This window comes from Brassica napus, chromosome C2, assembly GCF_020379485.1.
Source record: "Brassica napus cultivar Da-Ae chromosome C2, Da-Ae, whole genome shotgun sequence".
NCBI classification, from domain to species: Eukaryota; Viridiplantae; Streptophyta; class Magnoliopsida; order Brassicales; family Brassicaceae; genus Brassica; species Brassica napus.
Window position 1 is genome coordinate 32886347 of NC_063445.1, and position 10623 is coordinate 32896969.

The 10623-nt window shown below is 38.9% G+C and overlaps 1 protein-coding gene across 1 annotated transcript; it reads right to left on the minus strand.

Annotated features, from left to right (window-relative positions):
• Positions 1 to 2531: 2531 nt before the first annotated feature.
• On the minus strand, positions 2532 to 8038 carry LOC106380586 (serine/threonine-protein phosphatase BSL1). The gene is made up of 21 exons (XM_013820376.3): positions 7608 to 8038; positions 7480 to 7540; positions 7318 to 7396; positions 7159 to 7238; positions 6981 to 7075; positions 6608 to 6707; positions 6461 to 6530; positions 6155 to 6256; positions 5899 to 5980; positions 5610 to 5780; positions 5351 to 5525; positions 5065 to 5266; positions 4779 to 4949; positions 4401 to 4639; positions 4239 to 4323; positions 4067 to 4165; positions 3796 to 3995; positions 3634 to 3709; positions 3407 to 3542; positions 3175 to 3314; positions 2532 to 2859 (listed from the first exon to the last, which is right to left on the minus strand). The coding sequence occupies exons 1-21, from the start codon at positions 7810 to 7812 to the stop codon at positions 2776 to 2778; spliced, it is 2652 nt and encodes an 883-aa protein (XP_013675830.1). The 5' UTR covers positions 7813 to 8038; the 3' UTR covers positions 2532 to 2775.
• Positions 8039 to 10623: the final 2585 nt, after the last annotated feature.

The following is a 10623-nucleotide window of genomic DNA, read 5'->3' on the forward strand; positions in this document are numbered from 1 at the left end:
TAGACCTAGGTCTTGCCCTAAAGCCAGCACACTGGTCTCTAACATCTCTAGGCATGATATCAAAGATACGAGATCCTAAAACATGTCTCTTCTCGAACACAAGTCTTCGGACATTCTCATTTTATGCAACGGCAAGTATCACGATCCGAAGAGTCAGAAATGAGAAGACAACTCACACTCTTTCTCTCATCTCCGCGTATGGCCTCTCTATACGCTTTTAAAAGGATATAACCCACAAAAAAAACAGCCAGCAAGGCTACTCTCGAGTCCGACAAAGGTCCGATATAGAATGCCATCGGCAGCAACATGCCCGATAATCTCTACATAATACACAACTAGACCGTAAAGGTCTCACTGGAAAACAGGTCGTAAGAACCTTAACTCCAAGACGAACTACGAAAAGCTTGGTCCCTTCAACAAGGGTACGTAGGCAGCCTTTACAAGGCGCAGCCCTAATCCTATCGCACTCCAATTTTAGTAGAGTGAACACACCATTCCAACTATTAATTCCGCCTAACTAACCTGACCTGCCTAACCACTCGCAAGAACATCGCAAAAATTCTAGCGAGCTGGGGGGCTAACTGTTGGGGTCAAAATCGGTCACGGCGGAATCAATATCGGAAATCTCCAGGGAAATGTCCACTTTGAAAAAGAAGGATAAAATTCAAAGAAGAAGAGAAGCGAGAAAAACCTAAATCGAGTTTCGTAACAACTCCGAAAAGGATTCACACAATAAGTCTTCGAGAAAGGTTACTCCATGTTGGGGTCAAAAACGGTTATCTCAAAATCAGCGTCTAAAATCACCTTTCCTCTCGGAGGCTCACGACACACTCTCGACAAAAGTTCCCGAGCATAAGTTTCAAAGAAAGATGAACCCTGTAACTAAAAACAAACAGTCCAGCTCATCCGTTCGACGAACTGACCCAATCCGGCTCGGCAGATAGCCGAGCTGGATCGCCGGCAGATGGCCGAGCTGGATCGACCACATGACCAGCTCGGCCATCCGCTGAGCTGGACCAGTCCAGTTCGGCGGATGGCCGAGCTGGATCGATAATGCGACCAGCTCGGCCATCCTTCGAGCTGGACTAGTCTAGTTCGGCGGATGGCCGAGCTGGAACGATCGTGCTGTCCTCGTCCCGTCCGCAAAGCTTCTTCCCCGAAATTTGATCAACCTTGCTCTTGTCTCACTTCGATCGGAGGCGCCGTTGGAACTTTACGACTTTAAAACCGCAAGAATTTGTTTTCTCGTATGAAGTTTGGATTTACCGCATGAAAAGGCGACGGTTAACTAAACACCTTGAACTGCCTAAATCGTATGAGGAATCCATGCTTTCTTCGAAATCGACGTCGTTTCGAGAGTGCTCTTTCGAAAAATTGTAAAAACGCTTAATTCCGGAAATGGCCCGAAAGGGTCATTAACGCGGCTAAAAGCCGACTCACGATTTTATACGAAATTAAGCCCAATCGTTATGACGGTTTATCTTTTATTCTGCAGGAGGAGATAAATGTCAAGTTCGGAGGATAAATGTGAAGTTTCCAAAGATAAACACGAAGATCGAAGGAAAATAGAATATTCCCGCGAAGCTAAACTCGACCAAGGGCAGAAAGGGAAAGAGACGATTATTAGACGAACTCGCCCAGGCTGTTCGATCTCTTGTTCTATTCTTTCAATCGAACTATGTTCGACTTGATCCTCGAAAGGGGTACGTAGGGAGCCTTTCATAATGTTCAGTCCGAAATCAAATCAAAACCTTTTTCATGTCTTTTCGCCTTTTGTTATCGAACTGCGACTCAACTAGGTTTAAAATTTTTAAGTTGCTAGAACTATGTAACTCAGTAACAGCTCTTGCGGCCAAAGCTTTTATCATCTTTTGTAATGATCGCAACGCTCTTACACAGACGGATTCGAAATAAGATCAGCTTTTTCTAAACTCGTTTATTGTCTTTACATTTTTTTCGCATTTATTTGGTCACTTACCGTTGGTTCTCGCAGATAATCCGGGACCTCTGAGAAAGTTATGGTTTCTTGAATTTTCTAATTTAAACGGAAATCGACAGTGCGAATTTCGGTTCCCACACTATTAGGGAATTTTTGTGTATGACCTTTCATTTATGATTTTCAACGAGACAGCCGCAATCGTTATTCCATCTAGATGTTTGAAGAGAACCAAGTAAAGGTTCTAAACGGGCTAACCCGCTCGTTATTCAACAGCATTGCTCTCTGTTATTACCGATTCACCTGAAAAACTTTATTTGATGAACATCCGCGTATGATCAAACCCTTTGACTATAATGTCTCCTTAACTTCTTTCACACGGAACCTGGTCGTTGGGTTGAATCTACTCTCCATGCTTTATGTGCTCTCTGAAAACAATTAAGTTAATTCACAATAGTGAATGTAATGAATGACTTACTGATTGCTTTAATCAGCCCAAAAGTACTTTTTATGTTCTAGGTTTGCCATTTACTATGATTTCATAGGCATATGCATATAAACATAATACACCATATAGACTCACGGAGAAGAAACATATCTGAAAGTTTTCTTTAGTAGAAAGAGGGAAGAAACAAAGAAGTACCATACCATTCATTCTCTGGTACAGTAAGTAGGTTATTATATTACACATGTGCGGCAGAGTATGTGAACGCTGCAAATGTTGAACCATTAACATCTTTTACTATACTTGTATAGAGTTGTACCAAATTCTCAATTGCTTCTACCTTGATGACTTCCAGTGAATTGTGAAAAAAAAAAAACGCGAATGCAATTTAGTTTTAGATGTATGCAAGCGAGCTTCTGTCAAAGTCCGGTTGTGGCCTCCCTCGTGTTGGAGTAGGCGGTCTCTGGATATTTAGCTCCTGCACACAGATACTTTAGTTCCAGTGTCTGATTCTTTTTTAGCTACAACAAAACATATGTACAGCCTACATAAACTACTATATCGTTCCAGGAGTAATCAATTTCTCTAATAAGCTTGTTATAGGACCATTCAATTTATCTAAGCAAGTGACGATGCTGTGGATGCACACAGATGACTAGTAACTAAGGTCGACTTGTTCCCGTTCACAAGCTAAAATAAAGACAGTGCTAGTGTACATGGTAGGAATAATGTCATGTTCCAGAACTAAATGTGTTTCAGATTTAGATACAAAGACAGAGACCTGTGTTGTTACCTGCATCCAAGCGTCGTCTCCAGAATGTTCAGGAGAATTCTCTGGAGATAGGATGGGAGGTGGAAGAGGATGAATCAGCTTGGGAACAATCACCAGTCCTCTGCCAACCACCAATATAGCTCCCGCATTGTTCGCGGTTCCTGTTAGAAAAGAGTATCACCAAAATGGTTTTATTGGTTACCTCAAGCCCATCCAAGAATACAAACATAGATAATTTTTGTTTTGTCCCCACCGCAGTAATTTGTGGCCGAGAAAAGCGTAATCAACTGCCCCTGTGCAAATCTTTCGAATCCATCCATTACACATTCATGGGCTCTGATAATTAGCTGTAGTTTATTCTTCTTACAGAACTCTGTAACTCGATCAGGCTGCAATTATCAAGACTTATAACAACCTCAGTGGTTGGTCCCAAAAGGATTATATTAATGAATAACAGACGATAAGGGAATGTGTTTTTACCCCAAACGTGACAAGTCCGGGTCCTCTGGCGTTTGGTCTCAAACCCTCTATACTATCATTCTCTGTAGGATCAGACCTATACTTCAAAAATATTAAATTATAACATGGTAATGTAAGATAAAGAGATCAATATTTAAAGCAGGAGCATAAAGGACGTGTTACCATAATAAATCCATAAGAATAAGGGATCCAGCATCCATTGTTATTGGCCTTTCGATTTTTTCGATCTGCTCCATTGAACTGATTGACCTCCCAATCCCACCATGCATACATATAATTTTGTTCTCGATGAGAGCAGCCAGGGGAAGATAATTGAAAAGTTGATTGAATCTTGTCCACGCCCAGATCCCATCATTCTCTCCCTGATAAAAAAAATGTAAAAAGCAGGCTTAGTCAACCCAAGCAGAAAATCTAGAGAAAAATGACAATATACCAGTCTTTCTATGCACTCAAGACGGAAACCAAATAGGGCATTGATATCAGCAGCCTCGTGATTTCCACGAATCAAGTGAACATTCTCCGGATATTCAATCTGCAAAGGACCGTAAACACAATTTATAATGAAACTAGTAATATGGATGATATGATATTAGGCACCGTCTTGCCTTCAATGCAAGCAGCAAAGTTATAGTCTCCAGGCTGTGTTGCCCCCGGTCGACATAATCTCCCAAAAATAAATAATCAATATACCTGAGGTTGATACGTTCAATGGATTAATAAGTACCAAAAACTCGCATTATTCAATTGTTTGCTTAATTTAAACTTACGTGACATCTCCAGCTGTTGAAGGGAATCCATACTCATCAAACAACCGCATCAAATCGCCGAATTGCCCATGGAGATCACCAAAGACTTTAATAGGAGCTTTTAGCTGAAGAACCGTTTGTTCATGCATAAATATTTGTTCAGCAGCGTAACAGAGTTCCCCAACTTCGTAAGAATCCAAGAAAAACTTCCTATTCCCAGGAGGTTTCCAGTTTCGTGGTCTCAACAAAGCAGAAATGACCTGCAAGCAACAAGATCTGATAATTAGTAGATGCTAACTGGCCATTCAGGAATGAGATGAAACTAATATTACATGTTGTGGTTTCGGGCAGCCCCAAAGCCCCTGGTATTCAAAGAAAAAAGAAAAAAAGAAATCATACCTTTTTATGCAGGCCTTGAGGAGACCTCTGTCGCGTGAACTTCTTGGTGGGTTGTGGCACATCGCTATTATTCACGGGAACCATCCGCCGGCTCTCGTTCTGAAACTGATCTAAGCTTAGCTGTCTCACCATGCCGCCTAGATTGCCTACCGTCTCCTTTGCTACCACAACCTATAAAATGAGGTAGTAAGGCCATTTTTTTGGTAATCAAATGGATATAAAAGAAACCAAAGATATCTAATAAGGTATGAAAGAAACATTAATAATTGGGGATTAAGTAACATACAGCTCTTGGATGAAGCCGGACATCTCCTTCAGTTTCAGGATAATCAGTAATGGTTTCTACTGTTGGAGAGCTGCCATCAGATGCAGAGGGTTCTTCATCTAGAGAAGCAGAACTTAATTGTGCAGCTCGCCAAACAGAACTAGCTACTTCGGCTTCGGCCGCAGAAGCCTCCGTCAATTTCTCCAAGGAATTTTCATCCAAGCTGATAGATAGATATGTAACGATCGAATAACTTAGATAAAGTTAAAGCACAAAGGCAAGAAGAGTGTAAGAAACGGGTTAAAACCTCATTCCTTCGGATAAGGAGGGTGCTGGTTCAGAGCCTGAAGGAGGTCGTGCGGCATAAGAAAACCTGGGAGTAGAGCTTTGTTGGGTTCTATCTGATGATGCTGACAGAGGAGAACTGATGTCTGACTGGAATGTTGAATTTTCAGCGACTAGAAAATCGTCAAGCAACACATCTGCGAGGTGAATAAAAGTAGGGCAACTTAGAAAGGCATTCACTAAACTCAGAGAAATGCAAGTGTCCCAAGAATCAATTTAACCTCCTCTAAGACCACCATGTACATAGATCCGGATACCAACTGATGCAGCACCATGGCGACAGCGTCTCATAAGTTCAAAAGACGGATCTTGATCCATTTGTACTTTACTGCCACGCGCAGAGGTCACTTGCCCATTTTTGTCCAACCATACACCGGCAGCAGTATCAAGCACTGCGAGAATAAAGATTTCATCATAACTACCAATACTGAAAAATGGCTACGAGTGAGTAACTCCAGGGGAGGCTTGTGAAACACAAAATTACTTGGTAGGAAAACAGTCATTGAATACCTGCAACACATGCTTCAGCATCTATCACGCGGCCTCCTCTCAGAACGCCACCGCTGACATGCAATCTTGCACCTACAAATACCTGATGAGAAAAACAATCAAACGGATAGGATTAGAGCACTGTATTGTCATTGGAATTTAACTCCTCACCAATCCTTTTTATCTTTCTAAGGCTACATACAATGTGCAGTCAGTCAGTCTACACTTGAGAACTTATTTTCCATGGGTTTTGAGACTAGAGTAAGATTTCGGTTACCGCTGCATGCTGGTATCTTGGAGAAGGGGCCACACCTGGAGCCAGAGTCCATTCCCACTGACCATTTCTATGCATGAGTAAACCGTAAGCATCTCCCTGTGGCTGCAGATAGTTGCACGGACCATGTTAAAGGGATACGCATGGAGGAGATAAACGTCTTAAAATTGAGACCATACCGCACAATAACCTAAGTTCGTAATTAATATATATATATATATATATATATATATATATATATCCCTATCATCGAAAGAGAAGTCTAATACTTCCAATACAGAAGAAAAGTAGCGGAGAAGATAATTATACCACCCCCAAGGTGTCTCTTCCCCCGCAGAGTAAAAACATGCCATCAGAACGAGCACTGCCAGAAGCATACCTGTGCACAGGAATATCGAAGTATGAAAGTTTAGGATGTTCTTACATTAGCAATTCAAATGAAGTAGATTTACTAACATCCTAGCACTTGGTCGGTCACCATCAGGGTTCAATCTCTGCCATGCATATGGTTTCTGAGCTGTATCCAATGCCCAAGCGTCAGAGAGAGCTCGTTTCCCTGTTCCATACATAGATGAACAAAATGTTTCAACAGAATCTACGAACTTAAAGTAATTTAGGGACACAGAAAGTTGTCATAACCATGTAAGATATAGAGTCGAAAGCAAAAAAATGCATATACATATCTAAGTAGCATTCTCTGATGGTCCATCCCTTAGGATTTTGACTAAGACAGTTATTTTGACAGAGGAGAGACATGGTTTAACTTTTATCTAGGGAAAACAGAAATTATGAAGCAAAGCTCATGAAATGTCGGATAATAAATCCTTACCATCATTTCCGGTGACGGTGACAAGATACCTCTGAGAAACTAAATCCATAACATGACCATAGCGAGGGCCTGGACCCTCCCCTTGAACTACCACCCTGGACACACATTAAAATGAGGCAAGAATACTGTCTCTCATCATCAATACAATAAATAGCAAAGCTGAGAAAGAATCTCTCACCTATGCCACTTGTACTTATCATTAGTCATGTCAAGAACGTAAAGATCATCCGTAGAATGCCCGGCTGGGCCAATGCCACCCTGTTAATCGACCAAACATAAACTATGTATGTGTCGACAGTGCTAACTGACAATTAAATGGTCTGATCATATAAAAAACCTGAAAAACGACCATGGTGCCAACAGCAGCTGCGGCGTGAGCAGCCCTAGGGGAAGGAGGCTCACCAGCCGGTTTAAGCCTACACAAATCCGGTTTCAAGAAAACAGTAAACCAAAAAACAAACACATGAGAATGAATGTGTGTGTGTGTGTCTCTATTTACCTTGTCCACTTCCTAGTGAGAACATCATAAGAATGAACCGAGTTGGTGACACCAGCTAACCCTAGAAAACAACCCCCAGCATCAGATCAAAATCCGAGATTCAAGTTTAATCAATCAAGGATACTTACTGATCCCAGGTACGGAGGAAGAGTTCCCGCCCTCAATAGCGGTGGCGCCGCCGAAGAGTATGAGACGAGGGCCGTGAGTCTTGGTAGCTGCAACGGCTGTAAGTGTGTGAGCGCATCTAGGACCAGGAGCGTCTTCTTCCTCGTCCCAAAAGGTTTCTATGGTTTTGTACTGAGGAGCTGGATGTACAAACGGTTTCGTGCCCATTGAAACCACTATTGGATCGCCCAGGAACCTAGAGATAGCGAATCACAGAAGGGAGACCACCGTACTGATCAATGAACTACTTGGAAACTACTTCAGATCGGATAAGTAGGAGTTCACGGTGGACAACGCGGAGTTGGCGGTGGTGGTTCACGGCGGAATATTGTCTTTTCTACCTCTCTGTTTTTTTTTTATTGGGGAGGGGGGGGGAGCCGGAGAGAGACAAGGCATTTGCTGCTGAGCTGTAATTTAGTTCCCTTTTCTAGTCAACGGCTTTATTGCTGTAGTAAAATGTCGATGCTACCCCTCAGCATTTCAGATTTAATCATGTACATAACGGTAAACTTTTACTAACTTAAATTAATTGAGTCGATTTTCAAATACTCTGATCCTAAATATAAGATTTTTTTAGGTAAAACATACTTATTAAAAAAATTACTTTTAATCTAAAAAGTATCATTAAAAATTTTAATTAAAAACTATTCAACCAATTACAAAATAGAACTATTAAATTTGATTGGTTACACAAATTTTGATAAATTTAAAGCTACCTAGAAATAAGAGAACATCCTACATATTAGAACATAAAAATTATTTTAAACATCTTATATTTAGGAACAGAGAGAGTATTATTGTTAATAAGCAGTAATCCACGCACAGTGAAATAACTTATTAGATTTTCTATTGTATATTGTACTAAGAGATTTGTTGTATAATTTTTTCTAGGGATGGGCATTCATATATCCGTTTGGATTCTGTTAATCTATTCGGATTTCAGATTTTTAGAGTAATAAATTTAAATCGTATCCGTATATTTACAAAATTTGATTCGGATTTGGTTGGAATCATTGCAGTTTCGGTCCGGATTTGGTGTGAATTCGAATTCGGGTACCCATCTTAATTATGTATTTTTTAACAAAAATCCAAATATATTTAAATCCTCAAAATTCAAAAATAAAATAATATAAAACATAAAAATTTGAATAATGTAAGACTAAATGTTTAAATTTACATAAAAATTAGTTCAAATTAAATATTTGGATGGAGAACAAATAAATATTTTCATTATTTTAAACATTTTCTGTTATTTTTAGATATTTACTTGTGACTGTGTTGATAATTTTTAGATATTTTCATATTTTTGAATATCTAATATATATAAAAATTTAAAATAATTAACATATTTAAGTATATAACTGTGATTTAGATATTTTTGGTATCCAAAAATTTTAGTTTCGATCAGATTCGGATCTGGTTATCTGGATATTAAACTTTTAGATCTATATGAGTACTTAATCATTTTTAGTTTATGTTTAGTATTACTTTCAAATCTACTTCGGTTTGGTTCTTCGGATCCAGATATTTTACCCAGACTTACTTTCTTCTATTAATATAAAGCAAAATAAAATAAGTGTAAAACAAATATTATGGGCTTATTTAACATACATAATTATTGAATCATACGTTAAGAATGCTAATAAAATGGTTGAGTGTCGTGTCAATATTTTTGGGCATGTTGCAAAACTAGTCTAGTCTATAACCAATGACGTGTATTTTCTTATAAAAATTCTTGGTAAATATAATAAAAACACGATACAATCAAGCGAAAAGTGTTAGAATTGCATGAAAAATAATATGATATCTTCAGTCGGCACCTGAATTATGTTTTTTAATCGATTTAGTGAATTTTTTTTTCTTGTAAAACTTTTCTGGTTTGATTTTTCTAGCAATCTGATTATGTTTCTAGTTCTTGGTCTGATATGAAAACTCTGTAAAAAAAATAAATATTTGGCTAAACTAAAAATCCGACCTTGTGTGTGGTGTTTTTACCTCAATTTCCTTAATTCATAACCAATCACAATTATTTATTGCCTCTGTGTTTAGAAACCTCAACCATGGCTAAGTTCGGAAAGATATGAAACTTTTCATTTCTAAAACACATTCTCATTCCAGCATTTTGGTTGATGTGAATCTTAATGATTTTGTAATTTCTTTCTTTCAAAGTGATATTATTCAGTAGTTGTACAAAGAGAATTTCAGTTCACTAATACAAAGGTTAAAAATGTAGGAATTAAAAATGAACTAATTTAAAAAAAGTTAGTGTGAACACATTAAATTGTCTGCGGTGGAGTTAAAAAAATTATTTTGTGAACGCATTAATTGTTAAATGATTGTGAGGCCGACACGTCAGCATACTCAAATTAAAATCGATGTGAAGCTGCTACGTGTCTAATGTAGTGTGAAAGTATTAAATGACAATGTTTCTCTTTTAATATATATGGGATTACAACATGAAGGTCCATTTAGTAATTTTCAATTCCTCAATGTTGTTTATTTTTAAAGAATATCTTTAATTAATCATAAGAAAAAAGGTTTACTCAGTCAACATTCTCTCCCGAAGCTATGTCCTCTCTATACAAAAAAAATAGATTTAGGGTTTGTCGGTGGTTGACTCCGGTGCGTCTCACAGCATCGGAGTCGAATTTCGTTGTTATGTTGTTGCCTTGTTGGGTGCTTTTGTTGCTCTCTGAAGATGTGGTGAAGATTCGACTTGGTTGATGGGTGTGAAGGTCCTGTCCTAGAGGAGCGTGGTGGCGCGTGAAGTTCGATTTCAGAGTCCGGTGGCTAAAGACGGTTCTTTTCTAGATGATGAAGACGTGTGCTGGTCGTTTCAAGCCAGCATCAGAGTTTGCTTCTCCTTTGATTCTTAGATATGTTTGTCTTGCCGCTGGCCTTGTGATTGCGGAATATGTGTTATCTGCTTCTTCTGGTTGTGTGTTTATTTCCTATATTGAGTCTCAGATTCTCCCTCAT